Source organism: Panthera tigris, chromosome D1 (assembly GCF_018350195.1).
Source record: "Panthera tigris isolate Pti1 chromosome D1, P.tigris_Pti1_mat1.1, whole genome shotgun sequence".
NCBI lineage: Eukaryota > Metazoa > Chordata > Mammalia > Carnivora > Felidae > Panthera > Panthera tigris.
The window spans coordinates 33,410,792-33,431,170 of NC_056669.1; the positions used below are offsets into that span (position 1 = coordinate 33,410,792).

At 33.3% G+C, this 20,379-nt stretch overlaps 1 protein-coding gene across 1 annotated transcript in view; it reads right to left on the reverse strand.

Moving 5' to 3' along the window:
* CNTN5 (contactin 5) overlaps nucleotides 1–20,379 on the reverse strand; it is a 534,453-nt gene that overhangs the window by 151,469 nt on the left and 362,605 nt on the right. The window contains exons 12-13 of the mRNA XM_042959596.1: nucleotides 12,652–12,779; nucleotides 10,269–10,444 (exon numbers count right to left, since the gene is read on the reverse strand). Coding sequence (XP_042815530.1) covers nucleotides 10,269–10,444; nucleotides 12,652–12,779 — 304 coding nt within the window. The remainder of the gene's footprint in view (nucleotides 1–10,268; nucleotides 10,445–12,651; nucleotides 12,780–20,379) is intronic.

Sequence of the window (20,379 nt, forward strand, 5' to 3'; positions counted from 1 at the left end):
TTGTGAGAGAATTTTTTAACACAATTTGGTGATTTGATATTACAGAATATTTTAGTTTAATTTTTTGATAGTGTTCAAATAAGTCAGGTAAAAATAGGCTGAATTGTCCAGCTAGAGAGGTAGAACTACAGAAAAGAAACACAGTCTCTCTCTCTGTCTTCAATTTTCAAAATGCTACTGTGAAGAATTATGGGTAGTTTTCATTCTTCATGTCTTTGTTTCAAAAACATCAAACTATATTTGGAATAGCATTCATGGCAATGAAGTTTTAAGCTCAAAGAAGCTTAAATGATAATGGTGGCTGTGTTATAAATGTGCTTGTGTTGCCTAGAATCTCAGCAATGATGTCCCCTCCATGCCTCTTCCTTCCTGGGGCTCAGTTTCTTTATTTATGTGTAACTTGTCTGACACAATGTTATTGTGGGAATCAAATGAAATAATTCATATAAAAGAGGAAGGGTAAAAGTTCTCTTTATGATGTAAAATTCTATTTATATATTTTAGCCTAGATCTTAATCAGATAATGAATCTGTTTCAATTTTATTCTGAAATGATTAACTAAATATTAAAGAGTCCAATTTATACCTTTGCCTTTAAAAAATATACATAACATATTTTTGGTAAAGTTACAGGAGATAGTTCATGATAGTAAAGTTTGCAAATACTGGGAAAAAGAACGTGCATAGTATAAATGTAACCACATAATCATAGTATAAACTTTATAGAAGGTGAGTAATTTTAGATGAATATATGAAAATCTTACCAGCAATGAGAATAATTGACCCACAAATTTTAAATTGAATGAAGGATATTTACTATAATTTCACATTAAACTTATTGAGAAAGTAGGAAATTTAAAACATCATCTCCCTTTTACCACAAATAAAAACAAAACCAATTATTATATCATAGGGTATTTGTGAGAGTTAAATGAAATAGCATTTGAAAAGTTTAGCATGTTGCCAGGTACCTAGTGGGCATTCAGTGGATGAGAGCAATTATGATTATTTTTATTATTACTCATCTCTGTTTCCAGTGCTTTCTAAGTGATGGCATTTGCCATTACGGCTCTCAGGTCAGAATTTCAGAGAAACAGTCTCTGAGACGGAGACTCCATTAAGGAATGCCTTTGGGATCAATATTTGTGAAAAATGAAGAAAGTAGAATTGAGCAGAGGACGTTGTTTAAATGCATTCACAACAAAGTTTTCAGCTTATCCTTTATAACCATCCCTAAGCATTCATCATCCTTACCTTTGGTCATGGACTGAAAAGCTGGAGCATAACTTGGGCCAGACAACTCTTTTTGGCTGAGGGCAATTCCCAGAGAGGGACTTTGGTGAAGCGAGCAGCCACCAATACTTTCAGTGGCTTGGGAAAAGAGTACCTCAATTTTTAAAGGCAATCTGGGCAATACACCATGGTGTCTACTACAGTGGCCTATGGTAGCCTCAGTTAAAATGGACACAATTAGTTATCCTTCCTAATTCAATTCATTTGAATAGGCCCACAAATCAATTTGAATAATGAAAGGGAGAGGAATACAAGAAAACAAGAAAACGGGAATTTTTAAAAAAAAAATTATTGAGATTTGAATAGCATCCTCTTAAGAAACAAATAAAATCAAATACTGTACAAAATTGGAGTACTGAGAAAAGATGAGTATTAGGATCTAATAGTAATTTAGGTACTCATTTCAGTAACTTGACTTGAATATTTGACACACCTGGAAAACTACAATTTTATAACTTAAAGATACTTTTATCTATTAATTTATTTTAAGCTATTTAGTACATATATATTTATAAAAAATATTTGCTGTCTTATAAAAATAAATCTTTATTAGATTGGAACAGGGAAGGAGTTCCAGAGTCAAGGTCCATTTGATAATTCATCAGTGTGCAGTTGCAGGACAACTGACAGAAATTTAAAGTAATAACAGATAAGCACAATCGAAATTCTCAACTGAAACTCAAAGTATTTGGAGTGTTATTTGGTGTGAAAATTTATATTATAAATTTGTTATGTGTATTAAAAAGACTAGTAAGTCTAAGTAAGTAACTCATTATTGAAAATGACTTAGAATTAGGTAAGAATGTATTTTCATGAAGTCACTGAAATAATCAGATAGACTTAATAGTCAAAGTTAAAAACAATGACATGATTTTGCAAACACGTACTGGGGTCTACCAATAGTCACATTTCTAAAGAAACAGACACTTTATTCCAGATTAAACTCACCCTTTGGTTGGATTAAAAACAACCAACCCAAGGACAATGTAGTATTATAGAAATCCAGCCTGAGTTAATACAGGGAAAAATAATTTTGGAGAAAAACAACTTTCAAAACGAAAAAAAATATGGAGTCCTCAACATGTAAGCACTTCTTAATCTCTGGAGGTAGTGAGCTAATAGCGTATTTAATTTCTGGAGTTTACAATCCAGGAAAGCAAATTCTATTAAGAGGTAAATAGTGTTTTATATTTCTCATTCTCCCCCTTTCCTAATGCAATAACCGGAAATATCCTAATTGGTTCTGATGAAAATCTCTAGAAAGTATGTATTTTTATCCCCTCAGAGATCACAGAACACAGGCTATGTTGATCAGATTTTTCCTGCCATAGCCTACACTAAAATTGACTTTCTCTATCAAGAAGCTTTATTTTTCTTTTTTCTCTCTTTCAGAAAAACAATAACAAAAAAGTAAACTTAACAGTTCTTCACTAAAAAACACAGAAGAGGGGCGCCTGGGTGGCTCGGTCGGTTAAGCGTCCGACTTCGACTCAGGTCATGATCTCACGGTCCGTGAGTTCGAGCCCCCGCGTCGGGCTCTGTGCTGACGGCTCAGAGCCTGGAGCCTGTTTCAGATTCTGTGTCTCCCTCTCTCTCTGCCCTTCCCCTGTTCATGCTCTGTCTCTCTCTGTCTCAAAAATAAATAAACGTTAAAAAAATTAAAAAAAACACTGAAGAGAAACTAGTGACTTTCATATCACCCATACGCTATATAAATGTATTATAAAGATAAAATAACTACCAACAATGGACCTTTAAATGAGCAAAAAAATCTCTGTATCTTCACCATATTACCACACCCAGAAAGTTTGTTTTGATGGACTATATTTAAATGAACAAAGTGAGTCCTGTGATTTGAATGAGTAACGTTGTCTTTTTATATGTGATAATGTTGGAAGCATTACCTGATTTTGCTACATTTGACCAACTATGAAGAGGCTCACTTCAAATTTTGCTTTGTGGGACCCCCTGCTAATCAGAGTAAATGGAGGTGGATAATCAACATGGTATTACTACTCAGCTGTGATCCTGGTGGTATTATGGCCCACAGATTATGTAGGTAACATCCCCAGGATTTAAGGAAGACTCTCCCAATAATTGACTGTCTTAGATGTCACAGAGGCAGTCACCTTTCATTCAGTTCCAAATTTTGCTCAAGTGAATATCCAATTTTGTGTCAAAGTAAAAAAACAAGTACATAAACTATCCTGTTGTAAGAAAAGGTTTTAACAGAATTTTATGCAGTATTTAACTATATTAAAATCTCTGAAATAATGCAATAGTTGGCTAAGTCGAGAAAATGGTTTACATCAAATTATTAGTTTTTTTAAGTAGACATTGTCTTTTTTGTTTTTTAATGTTTATTCATTTTTGAGAGAAAGCACACATGAGTGGGGGAGGGGCAGAAGGGAGGAGGACAGGAGATCCAAAGTGGGCTCTGAGCTGACAGCAGTGAGCCTGATGTGGTGCTCCAAGTCAGGAACCCTGAGATTGTGACCTGAGCTGAAGTCAGATGCTCAACTGACTGAGACACCCAGGTGTCCCTCAAATTATTTTTTTATTCAGCAAAGATTGACTGAGTGGCTATTCTGTGGACATCCATAGTGCAGCGTAATAAAAAATAAAACAGCGTATTAGCTTCTGTTTTTAGGGACCCCACAGTTTAGCTTGTTTCATGAATATATAAAATGTTATAGAATAACAGATTTTAATGGCATATTTTGTTCCTGTTCATAGGACTGCATGAAACATATACACATACCAAAAAAGATGGGCATTCTTTTTTGCTATGGAAGCTACTACTACTTTGAAGATAGTGGGTGGAGGAATTTTTCTTTAAGCAGGGAGAATGGCTGTGGTAACTTTTCCAAGAATAGTCTGAAAATTCTAGGGCCTTTTAGGGTAATTTCTCTCTTTCTTAAGAGACCAAGTTTGACTGGTGATTATTCTGTCCTATTAAAATTACAAATTGACTTCTTTTCTTAAGTTAGATGAAAGACCTGGAAAGTGGTGGTAAAACAAATATGTGCAAGTCAAAAGTTTATAGCACAGAACAGAAAGTTGGTGAGTTACCAGGATGCTGGGATTTACAGCAAGACCTAGATCTAGGAGGCAAGTAATCAAGTGATGAGGAAAGACAAGCCCTTTGTCAGGGAGGGAGAAGTTAGGGCTCAGAGTTTAGGAGGCCTTATTACTTGAAAGTACAAATATTACTAGTGAGTATAATGAACCAAAGAGAATGTGTTCCTTTGATAGAGCTACTGATCCTCTGCCTTTTCACACACTTTCTGATTAGTTATGAAATGCCTCCAAGACCTGCTAATGTGATGAAGAAGATGTAGTAGATGCTTTAGAGGTCCTCAGAACTTTATGCCTTAGTAAACCCTGACAATGTGTCCAATGATTTCATTCATTTTTACAACATTAGCATTGTTCCACTGGGAAAGAGAATGGTGCCAGTTAAGCACTTACTGTCTTCCATTCTGAGACTTTTACAATCCTTAGGAAATAGATGTTAATTCCCAAGAAGATAAGCTAGGAACAAAAGTAACTATAATATGAAGACTGGCATAGGCTAGAACATTTCAACTAATGTCAAATCCTTATGATACTAAAGAATTTGTATTCTAGCCCCTTTTATCTACCTAATACGCCACAAAAATTATAGATATGAAACAGGTATGTTCCTTTATGATTCCTATGCTTGGTATACAGATTATCACAATTTCTCCTATTTTCCAACACTCTGACATTGAGGTCTGATTCGTAATGGAATGGACTAGTTCATAGGAGTGAGTTCCTCACCACTAAAATGGTTCCAGCAGACACTAATATACTGATGGAGTATCAGCCTAGGACAAACCCTGTAATTTCCAAGATCTCTCACAGCCCTGAGATACCATATCTTTTCTCATTTTAGGTTGCCTTTCTCTTTCTTCTTTTCCTATCCTAATGAGGTCTAGGTCAGGTAGCACCTTCTCCCCAAATAATATTACTTCATATAATTGTTATGATGAGTTGTATATATAGCTTATATATATGTGTGTGTGTATATATATATATATATATATATATCTATGATATATATATATATCTGATATATATATATATATCTTATATATATAGGTTATATATATGTATATAGCTTATATATATGTATATGTGCGTGTGTATACACACACACACACACAGCCAATGATATTTGGCTGTAATAAAAGATAATAATTGTTTTTTATAGCCATCTTTTTTCTTGAATTGCTTAATATTCTATGTTATTTTTTATTTCTTAAAGACTGGAACCAAATCATCTTTTTACTTTTATTTCCCACAGTTTATAGAGAAGGGATGAACACATATGGTCAATGAATATGGAAAATGTACGCTTTACAAAGAAGAAAGAATAAATAATGCAGTTTAAAAATCACGCTGTATTTAGTCTTATAACCCCGATTTAGTATCCATGTGCCCTGGAAAAGTCTTATGCTTTAGTTTCCTCATTAAAAAATGATGTCAAATATCTCTACTATGCCTTCCTGGGTATATTGTTACAACCAGAGAATTCAGTAAATATGAAGGACCATTCAAATAGTGCACTTTTATTTGGTTACTGCCCATTTAGTTACAATTTAGCATGTTTGGAGAATTCATAATGGAAAGGGCAATTCTTCTTTAGTGGACTATCCTGATTACAAATGTTTAAGTTTTTTCTCTTCCAAAAAACAGAGCAAATTTCAGGCTTCCAGTATATTCAGTGTAACTGTTCTTTAACATTATAAAGATTAAAATTAGCTTATATCTCTAACGAATAATTAGGACTTTCAAGTCTCTGAAAAAACAATGGATCACCACAGTTCTCCATTAAGATTGTAACTTTGGGGGCTACCTGGCCATGCTCAGGTACTGTCCAGACATCTTGAGAGTATTAGGAGGTTCTTGCAGACCTCTGACCAACATAAACAATTGTGTTGAAACACAATTGTAAATACCTTATTTGATAAGAGGATGGTTATTTAAGGCCAAACTTGTAATGGTCAACTCCTAATTGCTTAATCAGTCTAGAGTGAATATAAAATCCACAATAGCTTCAATTCCTGCTCCCCACAGCTGTCTGAATTGTCTCCCCCAAAAAAACAAATCTTAATCACATGACTCCCTGCTACCTTCCAAATACAACCCCAATTCCATGGCTTGAAAGTCAGGGCCTTTTACACTGGTCTCTGCTGCTTTTCTTTAAATGTATTCAAAAACTATTCACTTATTGTGTACTATGTGCCCTCACTCTGTTGTTAGGTCTAGTGGTTCCTCACTGTTCCTGAAACATGTTCTAAACTCTTCTGTCCCTTCTGTCTTTGCTTTATCAGCTCGCTCTGTCTGAGATATAGTTTTCTCTCCTAGCCTTCTGGCAAAATCCTACCTTTCCAGCTCAGGTTCAGAAACCATTTCCTCCTGACAGCCATATGCACGAAGTTCTCTGGTGATAGCACTGTTATAGCAGATAGATCACTAGCTCATCCTGCAGTCTCTCCCTTAAACTGTGCTCTCTTATGGATGGAGGGCTGTGTATTTTACTTTCATCCACAGCACTTAACTTGTAATGATGAACTGAAATTAATATCTTAAGGATAGCCTCACTAACTTGTCACATTTAGTTAATTCATATCATTGCCAAAAAAAGTGATTTGGGTGAATGGGATCAAATATTTATTTGGATTGTTTCGACCCTTTTAACAGTGGCATTGGTAATTAGGATTCACTTCAAATCAGTCAAAATCCTGGATTTGTAAAACCTGGCATAAGTAAAAGGGGCAAGGGAAATAGAAGCATTTTCAATACAGATGTTTTAATTTAAATTTCAAAGCAATAGTTATTATTTTTTTTAACAAGATGTGATTTTATGTTTTTTTTCATTCTCTTGTAATGCAGTCTGAAAACTATTTTATTTAAAACAAAACCATGTATATAACATTATATATAGATGTATGATAGCTACACTTAAAATTTTGTTTACAGTTTTATCTAAGAAACAATGGCTGTGTATAAAAGACACCAGTACAATTAGTTGAAAAGTAAAGAACTCCATTAAGCTATATTTTGCCATCTATGAGATGCTAAATATCAACACCATTGGTATTTTTTCTCCCAGAGATTTGGTTGATTCACTTGATGCTATGCAGTGTTAATGTGCTCAAAAAGTATACCCCTCTTCCTTTTCTGATTTACCCCTATTCAATTGCCCACTGGTAGGTTAGGTCTAGGGCAGTTAATTCAGTCAAAGGCATACTCTGTTCCTGGTTAAGCAGTCCCTGAATCTGTTTGGCTTTCTTACTCTGCTGTGCTAGCCTCGGTCCCCATGGTTCTTCAATGGCTTTCCCTTAAAACTCAGAGCAGTTCATAAATCATCTTCTCTTCTGAGTCCTATCCTGTCCTTATTATCACCAGAGTCTTCAGTTGTCCTCTTAAACAGGAAGTAGCCCACAAGTCCAGAGGCACCCCAAATTTCCCTTATTTATAAAACTTTCATTTCTCCTCTTAAAATATATTATTTGGGGGATAGCATTTTTTTTTTCTCTGCCTTATCAATGTCATAAAATGGAATTTTCTCCAGTATGTATCCTTGAAGCCAGCCAGGACTCAACCAGAGTTGGAGGTAATTAAGAGGAAGGGGATAGATAATTTCTTTATGGTAGTTTTAGAGCTTCCAAATATTTTTAAGTACATATGTATTTCTATTAATTATTCTAAATATACTAAAAATGATGAGTGCTAAATTACCTTAAAACTAAATATTATTCTCACTTCTCATTATGATAATGTGCTTTCTTTTCTTTTATTCTATAGCTTCTTATTACTGTCTACAATCCAGAGCCTAAGTTTAACATGGCCTTTATCATATGGATTTGCATGGAGTAAGGAGTCAATTTTTTATGTCTTAAAGGCAAGAACAGCATATATACAAAGAGGGATACAGCAGGTATTGTCAACTTCCAACTTTATAAAAAAGATTAAAGGTATTTATTGCTACAAATGAATGATATCAAACTAAAGTGGTAATGTTTAAGAGACAAAAATAAGAATTCTTATTATATAAGAATAATTTTACCAGGACCATTAATTTCTCTCGATATTTTAAACAAAAAGGGGTCCTGTTTACATGAAGAAAACCCAATATTCATTTTAGGCATATTTTTACTTTATGTATCTGATCACTCAGAGTGAATTTTTACAGATAATCTTAAGAAGATATATTTTTGTTAGTATATTTTTGTTTTGAAATGTGATATTTTTGTATTACATTTTTCTGGTTCTGTTTTATTTGTTCACAATCTTGAAGGAACTGTTAACCCCAGGTAAAGGAAAAAGGAAAGTCACAAATTAGGGAAAATGAGTTTAATTCAACATGATCTAAATGATTTGCATATAACATAACCATTAATAATTAAAATTAATTTATTTGATTAGATGTGAATGATGTGGTTATTAATTATTTCTTATATATATTATCTCTCCCATTAATTTCAAAGTAAATCAGGATGAAAAGAAACATTTGGAAGGAAATGTTTAATTTTGGTTACATTGGCAAATGTAAAAAGACAGTTCATATTTATTCTTCTACTAATATTAAATTCTAAAGTGAGAAGGGACATTAGAAATTTTCTGGTTTAATCCACTCACTTCATTTGTCTATGAGATTATTGCCCAGGAAAGCTAAGTGGCTGGCTTTTTGTTACAAAGCTGATTAAGAATTGACCTGGGACTGGATCCAGAAAATTTCTGACTTTGGATCTGGACTTTTTTTTTTCTTCCCCACTGTATCATATTACTTGTAAAATAAAATTCAATATAAACAGAGCTTTATATATATATATTTGGTCTTACCACAGCTGTGGTTTTCTAGTGTTTCCCAAACTGTTTACAGAAGAATAAATGGATATTAACAAGTATGAGGAAACATTTAAATTTTTTTTAATGTTTATTTATTTTTGAGAGAGAGACACACAGAGTGTGAGTGGAAGAGGGGCAGAGAGAGAGGGAGACACAGAATCTGAAGCAGGCTCCAGGGTCTGAGCTGGCAGCATAGAGCACAATGTAGGGCTAGAACTCACGAACTGTAAGATCATGACCTGAGCCAAAGTTGGATGCTTAACCAACTGAGCCACCGAAGTGCCCCGAGGAAATACTTTAAGTTGGATTTTCAGGCATAAATTACATTTGGATTCACCTCTTCAGCCAAAACAAAAGGGATATTTTAGGCAAAATCTCTCTCTGTTACCCTACTTCCATCATCTTTCTCTCCTTTCATCATTATTTCATTCTTTTATCTTAAACAAGAACTTGGGGGAAGAAGGTCTTTTTTCACTTCTCTGTTGAGAACACTGATGTTCTATAGCATTTGGCTCAAAAGATTCCCTCTTCAGTTAGTTGATTGCCACAAAACTGTGTAATATAGGACAAGATATTACAAGGGAATGACTTGGTAGACAAAAAATGAATATGCCTTGTCTAAGGCTGACATGTATTTATGACTATTGGTTGATGTTTAAGGTCTGCTTAAGCTCATGTTTAATTCCCTTGAGGAGTTAAAGAATCTTCAAAATTACTATTTCTTGAGGAGTAGGATAGGCAGGCTTATTTCATTTATTTATTGTATCATATTTACTGTTTAAAGTGCTTTAAATAACACTAGTATGTAGCAATATAACTTCTAAGAAGTAATGTGTAAATGTTGACAAAATTAATCAAGTAAATAAAAGTGAGAAATAAATCAGATTTGCATGATGAAGTATTTCCAATTACTTACTGAGCTTTACAAAATTACTTTCAATTTGACATAACATATAATAATGAAAGAAAGTAATAGTTTGAATCAAATATATTTTTCCCTATTTTTCCTTAGCATTTCATAAATAATAAAGTTTTACATTTGAGTGTAAATTTTAAAAATTATAGTACTCGACAAATAGAAGTGTATTAACTTACGGCCCTGATGCTTTCAAAATGTCCACCTTCTTTCTCAAAATCAATAGGCTGTCCTTTTAGTGTCCAGTAGAAAGTGACATCCAAACTAGCATCATGAATTGCTTTGCAATTAAGGACAATGCTTTCTCCCACTGTTAACTCTGTTCTTTTAGGAGTAAGTTCTATTCTTGTAGGTTCTATAGAAACAAAAATGCATTAATTAACATAATCAACACATAGTATTTCCCTGTATTTTATATTTTAAATAATAGAGAAAAACTTAAGCAAAGAATCTATACAGTGCAGTTGCTCTGGATACACATCTTTAAATAAAGTATTATTAATTGAAATATTACCTTTTTTTGTATGCTAGGGCATTTTAGTATGCTTTTGTAGAAGACTGATGGTTTAAAAGTTGCTATTCCTATTAAGAAGTAAGCATGGATGAAAAAGACAAGAAAATACATAACTATAAGTAGCATTTGGCATTCCAGAAGAAGGAAAATTAGAAAAAAAGAAGTTGTAACCTCCTGGTCTACCTTCAAGGATCATCAAGTATAAATAAAAGGATTTTTTTTTTACAATAAAATATGTTCCATATCTAAGGAGGAAGAAGTCAGGTGAGTTCACTTCTTTAAAAGTTATAGAAGTCACCTCCTCTCAAATTACTATTTTAACACAGATAAAAATATAATACTACAACTATGCCAACTTATATTTGCTTTATACACTACAAAACCCTTTTATGAATAGAAAATGCACTTCTCTAACTGATTATAAAATAATTTTGATAAATTGTGGATGGTTTAATTTAGATCCAGAAAGAAAAGCAAATTATTGAATGGAAAATTTTTTGAGAAAAAATGTGTGTTTAATTACTAAAGGATTCAATTAAAAATTTAAAAATAGATACATTTTTACTGTGTTTAAAATAAGTTTGAACCAATAAAGGCTAATACTGCTATTCATCTAAGGGTTATTTAAGCTAGTAATCAAATAATTGAAATATGATTTTTTAAAATGAAGTAGGAAGGTGATGGAGATAGGATTTTGATTTAGTCTTTTTTCCTAGATTCCTGGTTGTAGATACCTCAAGAAGACTGACACAAATGATTAAAAATTAGGCTAATTTTCCTATTTTAGCTCTATTGTTGGCAATAGCATAGTCTGATGAAACATCATTCTTAACCACGGATAAGATCCTTTAATATGCAACATCCTTTTAAGCAGTCAGAGAGAAAATGAATATAAATATTAACATCCTAAAAGTCAGATATTCCGTGTGGCTTTCTAAATTCTGACTTCATCAGAGAAGACAGATCATCACAGCATATTATAGTTTAAACGTTGTGAGAATTGGAATGTTCTGGGTAACTAAATATTCCATTTAACTTTTGGTTTACAGAAAACTTTTTTGATATTATTTACAAAAAAGTCTGTGAATCCAGCATTGCTTCATTATGATAAACATTATATAGCACAATGAGACACAGATTAGCAGACTGAATTAGATTCCCATAATGTATGCTGTAAATGAAAACATCATTTAAATCATGTTCCTTCCTTCTGTTAATGTTTGCCTCTTTTCTAAAATATCAGAGTGCTGGCTATTTTAATGACACTTTTATTTCTAAAGAAAAAGAAAGCATTTCTACTTTTTTTTAGCCAAAGTATGATTCACTATATAATACATGCCCACATGGAAAAAATCAAGGATATAGTGCAGTTGTGAAAAATATTTCTTTGCCAATTGATGAGATTTTTCTGCCTAACATATGAGATATTCTTAGTAGTAAACAATGATATGTAGTCTCAAAAAAATGTTCTAGGCCAAAATCGAGTTCACTTTAGAACTAGAAAACTAACAGAAACATTTAAGAGACAATATTTATAACACTAAAAAATGACAGTATATAAAGAATTCCATTGATGCAAGCACCAAAGAGCAGCTCAGGTAACCATTTAACTGATGCACACTCAAACACCACACATTCCTGTCCTCTGTCTGCTATCCTTTCTGCCCCAGATCCCACGGTGACAAAGGAATATTACTGATTGATGTTAAAATTAATCTTGAGAGAGGAAAAATATTTTTATACTGTTGGAATACTTTTAAATTTTGAGACATCAAGTAAAACTTCAGAAAGATTTCTTTATCCTCTCACATATTTTGTTCAAAGCAAAATATTTAAGTTTCTACCAACAATATGTTCCTTTCTTTATGGTCTCCTAAATAATGGAAGGGACAATTTGGCTGTGTTAGTTCTATGTTTGTAGTGTATCTTATCAATAGAAGCATGCACACACATAGGCGCAAACACAATTTACATGCATATTGTAGTTATTTGCTTTCTGACAAAGCTGTGAAACTATGCTTGTAACACAGTTAGCCACATTTTCTTACCTTTTACAGATACTGAAGCTATGGTTTCAGCAGAACCAAAGACATTTTCCCCTTGGCAAACGTACTTTCCCTCATCTGATTTAGAAGCATTTAGGATCCGTAGGCTTCCGTCTGGAAGAATAGCTATTCTGAAAATTATTAAAAAAGGTTTTTGCCTCTTTTACTGCAAATCAGCTAAGTAGTAAAAAACTCTGATGACGTCTGAAACCACCTCCAAGGTAATAATAAATAAGATAAAGGGATCACTGTGAAAATATGTGATAGTAGAAATGTTTTACCCTTCAAGAAATTATGCAATAAACCCACTTAATATCCTCTTATATTTAAAAGGGTCAGAGAGTTAAAGGTTATTTTTTGACACTTTTTGACAGTTAATTTTAAAACTTATGGGAAAAGGTGACCCTGAAATTGGTTATTAAAACTTATAATATCACCCAGCGATATTTTAATATGAAGCTTGAGTATTTTACTTCAAACCCAGAGTGACCTCAAAAATCAAATATAGAAAGAAACAGCATAAAAACATATGGGAGGACAAGTGCAGAACATAAAATTAATTGTATACAGCCAAGAGATGATTTATGGTGGTTTCTCTACAGTGCCACCAGTGCGGCAAGGGTATGAAAATGAGACCTGATACCTGGGCTGCTCACACTGCACTTTTTAAATATAAAAACATGATACCTGAGTTTGCATTTGGGCTTTTTCGAGACCTTTGCTAAAAGTGGACCTTGAGACTTATATGAAGGTGAAAAATTAAAGCATTATTAAAAAAAAATTTTAGAAGTTCAGTGAAAGGTTGACATTTGGGATTATCATATTATCCTGTGTATTCATCCTCCCAGAAATATATGGATTTCAAAATTAATTAGTACTTTTGTCCTTTTCTCCCTTTTTTGCTCCTGAAATATAACCCATTACATCACCAATGCATCAACCTCCTCAAGCAACCTGAAGTAAAATAGAAGCAGTCAGTGTCATTTTATTTGTTATGCCACTAGAGTTTGGATTGACTTTTAGGAGAGGAAGTAACAAGCTTTTGATAAGAACTAGTGGCCCTGGTGAACTTAAAATCCTAAAATTAGGTCTTTTAGGTTCTGAAAAGAATAATGTATTCCATGTTAATATAATATTAAACTATTTAAGAAACAAGAATATGTTTAGTCTACTTCCTTCATGTTATTTTAAGGTACGTATTCAATCTTGCCAATTACCCAGAACTGAGTTATTAAAAGCATTGAACTTTGTAACAATTGGATTAGATTCTAGGTTGCTGACTATTGCTTATGAATTTAAAACTACATACTATCATCAATAAAGATACTAGCTTAAAAACATCATATTATTTTCAATATACATCAAACCTGCCTTATAATGTATAAGGAAGACAAATTTAGAAACAAGCCAAACTTGGAATAGAGACTTTGATTTTGTAATATATGTCTAGGAGAGATAACTAACTTGAGGCGTTTGGAAAACACAGTGCCCTTAAAACTTATATAAACCCATTCAAGATGGTCAATACAAAATTCTATTCATTATTTAAATAGTGCTCGTTTTCTATAAAAATGAAATATATTTATTCCATTTAAATTCCAAAGATAAACATACTATAAAAAGATAAACTTGAAAGTAAAACATACTTTATCCAAATAGGCATTATCTTATGAGAATTACAAAGTTTAATGAAATTTAGTTAAATTACTATAATCTATTCAGATCACTAATATCTTTAATATATCTGGATTTTACTGCTTCTAATCTAGCAGGTGGGAAGTTTGGCTTAAAATCCACTTCCTTTAAAGAAATAAATATATCTTAGACACTGGCAGTATTTCAGCTCTTGATTTAAGATAAGTCCTTTCTCACTGACAGGAGGCAATACGTTATACTCTCCTTTTAAAGATAGTTTATGAACACCCCTGTACTTTAGGCCACTTGGGGGTTGAAGAATTTTGAATATCATGATTTTTTTTATCTGTCAAGTGGCAATGTCATTTAACCAAAAGCCTTCAAATGACAAATCTTTATCAGATGAGCTCATATGCATTTTTTTAATGTAAAAAGAAAAACTAAATGAGACTGTGAATGTGATTTACATAATAATATCTGGCTATTTCACACATAATTACTTAGATAACTGAATATTTAATTAATGTTTTCTAGCAATTTCCAGCCTCTTTATCTATCTTCTCTCCTCTTCTATTACTATGTAACTCCTACATTTGAAATTTTCAAATTTGGGGATTCATTCTGCTGAGAAGTCCACAAATTGGACCAGGGTAGTAAGGGAGTAGTGAAGTAAAGGTCTGTTGGGGGTAAGGAGAGATTTTACAAATGCAAACCAGCATTCTAGCATTGGGTGCCAAGTTATGCTTACTATATTCTTATCTCTAAACTTTTCCATGAGTTTTTGCCTAGCCCTGGAGATGTCTTGATTCACATCTTGCACTAAATTACTGGATCTCTGCCTTGTTAATCTGCCTAATACCACAGTCTATCTAGGATAACATCATGTTTACCCTTATCTTGCAAGGATTTAGTGCTAACTTTTTTTTTTAATAAGCTTATTTATTTATTTTGAGTGAAAGAGAGAGAGAGGGAGAAGGAATTCCAAAAAGGCTCCGCACGGACAACCCACATCATGGGGCTTGAACCCACGAACTGTGAGATCATGACCTAAGCTGAAATCAGGAGTTGGACACTAAACCGACTGAGCCACCCAGGCACCCCTATAGCTAACTTCTTGGTGCGATCTTGATTTCCAAATTTCAGGGCCATTTTCTGGACCTTCCACTTCCATTTTTGGCTTACCTGTCAGATACCTCACAAGTTAGCTTAGGTTTTTCCAGTTAGACTGCCAGCCTAGAGATACTACCTACTTACCAACTGTCACTTTAGAGATCACGCTTTGACTTCCAGATTAGCTTTCTTTTGGTACCATATCATAGTGGATATAATATTACAAAATCATTAATCATTACTTAAGATTATATGCTTTCAAGTCAGAGATGGTTGAGTTTAAGTCACTGCCATTGACTGTTATGTGTGTGATTTCAAGCAGTTAATCTCTTTATATGTAAAATTTTATAAATATATATAACTAATTCTTCAAAAGTATTAACTAGATAATATATATAAATTATTATACTTTAGTAGTGTTGATAGCCATTAATTTAAAATGTATTAAAATATAAGTAAAGTTTGTGACAAATTTTAAAATGGAAAAAAAAACAGAAAGTTATAAATCTCAAGTATTTTAGGGTGAATCAGTAAGTCTTTTCTGAGGGAGTGATATTTGAGATGAGAACTGAAGGATCAGAGGAAGTTAACCAGGAGTTAAGAGTGGGGAAAGGAGAGGGGATAGCATTTGCAAAGGCCTTGAGGTGGGAAGGACCACAAAACCTTAAAGAATCAAAAGGCCAATTATGATGACAGCATATAAAAGGGGCAGGAGTGGCCCAAAGTGAAACTGTAGAGGCAGATGGGAACAAGATCATGTAGGACCTAGTATAGTATGGGAAACATTTGTTCTTTATTTTAAGGGCAAAGGGAAGCTACCATTAAAAAAAAAAAAAACTATATTGAGGTATGATAGTTATATAACAGGTTCACAGGTTTAAAGCACATACTTTGAAAAGTCCTCACAAATGGATGCAGACACAAAACTATTACCACAGTCAAGAGAGTCAACGCATACATCACCCCCAAAGTATTTCTGTGTTCCTTTGTGTTCTCTACTTATAATCTCTTCTTATCACACCCTTATCCCTTGGCAATTACTGATCTGCTTTCTGTCCCCATAGTAAGTTTTAACTTTAACATAACTTCATATACATGAAATCATAACATTATATATCCTTTCTGTTTAGTTTATTTCATTCAGCATAGCTGGGATTCATCTGTATTGTTGCAATGATAAATAATCCAATCCATTTTGTTGCTGAATAGTATTCCATTGGGTGTATATACCACTACTTGTTTATCCATTCACCTTTTGGTGGATGCTTGAGCTATTTTCAGCTTGGATCTACTACAAATAGAGCTGCTATCAACATTTGTGTAAAGAGTATTTTATGGATATTTGCTTATATTTCTTTTGGATAGGTACTTAGGACTAATTACTGGATCGTTTGGTTTATGTTCATGCTTAATGTTTAACTTTTTAAAGGAGATGTTGTACCATTTCCAAGCAGTTACACCACACTTTAAATTCCTCACGGCATCATCTGAGAATTCTTGTAACACTTGAGATGGTCAGTCTTCCTAATTTTAGATATTATAATAATTACGTAGTAGAATCTTACGGGAGTTTTAAGTCGCATTTCTTTAATGACTAATGATGTTGAGCATCTTTCAAGTGCTGGTTACCCATCTATACATCTTCTTTGGTGAAGTAATGAAATATTTTAGCATTGTCTTCTTGTGAAATTGTCTTCTTATTCAGGTTTGACAGTTTTTTTAACATTCTATATATAACTCCTTTTTCAGGAAGGATAATGGCAAATATTTGCTGTCAGTTTACGGCAAGTTTTAACATTTTTCCAACAGCAGAAGTTCTTAAGGTTGATGAAGTACAACATATCAATTTTATTTTATGCTTTGTGTTTTTGTGGTTGTACTAGAAAATCTTTGCCTAACCTAAGGTCACAAAAAGTTCTTTGTTTGTTTGTTGTTTTGGTTTCAGGAGTAGAATTTAGTGATTCATCACGTACACGTAACACCCAGTGCTCAACACAAGTGTCCTCCTTAATGTCCATCACCCATTTAGCCCATCCCCCACCCACCTCCCTTCATTAACACTCAGTTTGTTCTCTATGATTAAGAGTCTCATATCGTTTGCTTCCCTCTCTCATTTATTTCCTCTTCCCATATATTCATCTCTTTTGTTTCTTAAATCCCACATTAGTGAAATCATAAGGTATTTGTGTTTCTCTAACTTATTTCACTTAGTGTTAATACACTCTAGCTCCATCCATGATGTTTCAAATGGAAAGAGTTCATTCTTTTGGTTTGATCTCTGAGTAATAACCAATTCTCTCTCTCTCTCTATCTATCTATCCATCTATCTATCATCTATCATCTATCTATTTATCTGTCATCTGTCTATCCATCTATCATCTATCTATCTATCTATCTATCTATCAATCAATCATCTATACAACGTCTTCTTTATCCATTAGTCAGTCAATGAACACTTGGGGTCTTTCTATAATTTGTCTATTGTTGATAATGCTGCTATAAACATCAGGGTACAGGTGCCACTTTGGATCTTTGTTTTTGTATTCTTTGTGTATATACCCAGTAGTGCGATTACTAGATTGTAGTACAGTTCTATCTAAAACTTTTTGAGGGACCTCCATACTGTTTTCCAGAGTGGCTGCACCAGTTTGTATTCCCACCAACAGTGCACCAGTGTTCCTTTTTCTCCACATCCTTGCCAATACCTGTTGTTTCTTAAATTTTTGATTGTAGTCGTTCTGACAGGTGTGAGGTGATAGCTCATTGTAGCTTTGATTTGCATATCCCTGATAATGAGTGATGTTGAGCATCTTTTCATGTGTCTGTTAGCCATCTGGCTGTGTTCTTTGGAAAAATGTCTATTCAAGCCTTCTGCCCAATTTCAATTGGATTATTTGTTTTTGGGGTGTTGAGTTGTAACAGTTCTTTATAGATGTTTGGATACTACCCTCTAATGGATATGTCATTTGCAAATATCTTTTCCCATTTCATGGGTTACCTTTTAGTTTTGCGACTGCTTCCTTCCCTATGCATGAGCTTTTTATTTTGATATAGTCCTAACAGTGTATTTTTGCTGCTATTTTCCTTGCCTTAGGACACACTTCTAGAAAAACATTGCTAAGGCCAATGTCAGGGACCTATCTGATTGTGTTCTCTTCTAAGATTTTTATGGGTTCAGGTTTCACACTTAGGTCTTTAATGCATTTTGAGTTTATTTTTTTTGTGTAGGGTGAAAGAAAGTGGCCCAGTTTCATTCTTTTGCATGAAGCTATCCAGTTTTACCAACACCATTTGTTGAAGAGACTGTCTTTTCCCAATGGGTATTTTTTCCTGCTTTGTTGAAGACTAATTGACCATATAAATGTGGGTTTATTTCTGGGTTTTCTATTCTGTTCCATTCATCTATGTGTCCATCTTTTGTGCCAGTATCATACTGTTTTGATCACTACAAATTTGTAATATAATTTGAAGTCTGGAATTATGATACCATCAGATTTTCTTTTCTTTTTTAAGATTGCTTTGGCAATTTGGGGTCTTTTGTGGTTCCATATACATTTTAGGATATTTTGTTCTAGTGCTATGAAAAATGCTGTTGATATTTTTGTAAGGATTGAATTAGATATGTAGATTACTTTGGGTAATACAGGCATTTTAACAATATTTGTTCTTCCAGTCCATGAGCATGGAATGTCTTTCCATGTCTTTGTGTTGTCCTCAATTTCTTTCATCAGTGGTTTATATTTTTCAGAGTTGAGGTCTTTCACATTTTTGGGTTTTTTTTTTCTAGGTATCTCATTATTTTTGGTGCATTTGTAAATGGGATTGCTTTCTTGATTTCTCTTTCTGCTCTTTCATTGTTAGTATATAGAAATGCAACAGATCTCTACACATTGATTTTGTATCCTGTAACTTTACTGAATTTATTCATTAGTTCTAGGAGTTTTTAGGTGGATTATTTAGGGTTTTGTATATTAGTATCATGTCATCTGTAAATAGTATAAGTTTTATTTCTTCCTTACCAATTTGGGTGCATTTTATTTTATTTTGTTGTCTGATTGCTGTGGCTAGGACTTTCAACACTATGTTGAAAAAAACTGTTAAGAGTGGACATCCTTGTCTTACACATAACCTTAGGGGGAAAGCTCTGTTTTTCCCCATTAAGGATGATGTTCTCTGGGGATTTTTCATATATGGCTTTCTTATGTTGAGTTATGTTCTTTCTATACCTACTCTATTGAGGGGCTTTTATTATAAATGGATGTTTTACCTTGTCAAATGCTTTTTTTTTGAATCTAGTGAAATGATCATATGGTTTTTATTCTTTCTCTTATTGATGTATCATGTTGATTGATTTACAAATATTGAACCACCCTTGCATACTGGCATACACCCAATCCCACTTGATCATTGTGAATGATTTTTTAAATGTTTTATTAGATTCTGTTTGCTAGTCTTCTGTTGAGGACTTTTGCATCTATGGTCATCAAAGGTATTGGCTTGTAGTTCTCTTTATTCGTGATGTCTTTTTCTGGCCTTGTGATCTGGGTAATACTGACCTCATAGAATAAGTCTGGAAGTTTCCTTTCCTATTTTCTTTTTTGGAATAGTTTGAGAAGAATAGGTAGTAACTCTTCTTTAAATGTTTGGTAAAATTTACCCGTAAAGCCGTCTGCTCTTGGACTTTTGTTTATTGTGAGTTTTGTTTGTTTGTTTTTTTAGAAAAAGAAAAAGTGGGGCAAGGGAAGAGGGAGGGGGAGAGATAGAATCTTAAACTGGCTCAACGCCCGTATGGACCTGATACAGGACTCAATCTCACAACAATGAGATCATGACATGAACTGAAAGAGTCAGATGCTTAACAGACTGAGCTGTCAAGGAACTTCAAGTTTTTTGTTTACTGATTCAATCTCCTCCTTCCTAGTATTCAATCTGTTTAAATTCTCTACTTTCTGCTTCAGTTTTGGTAAATTATATGTTGCCAGGAAT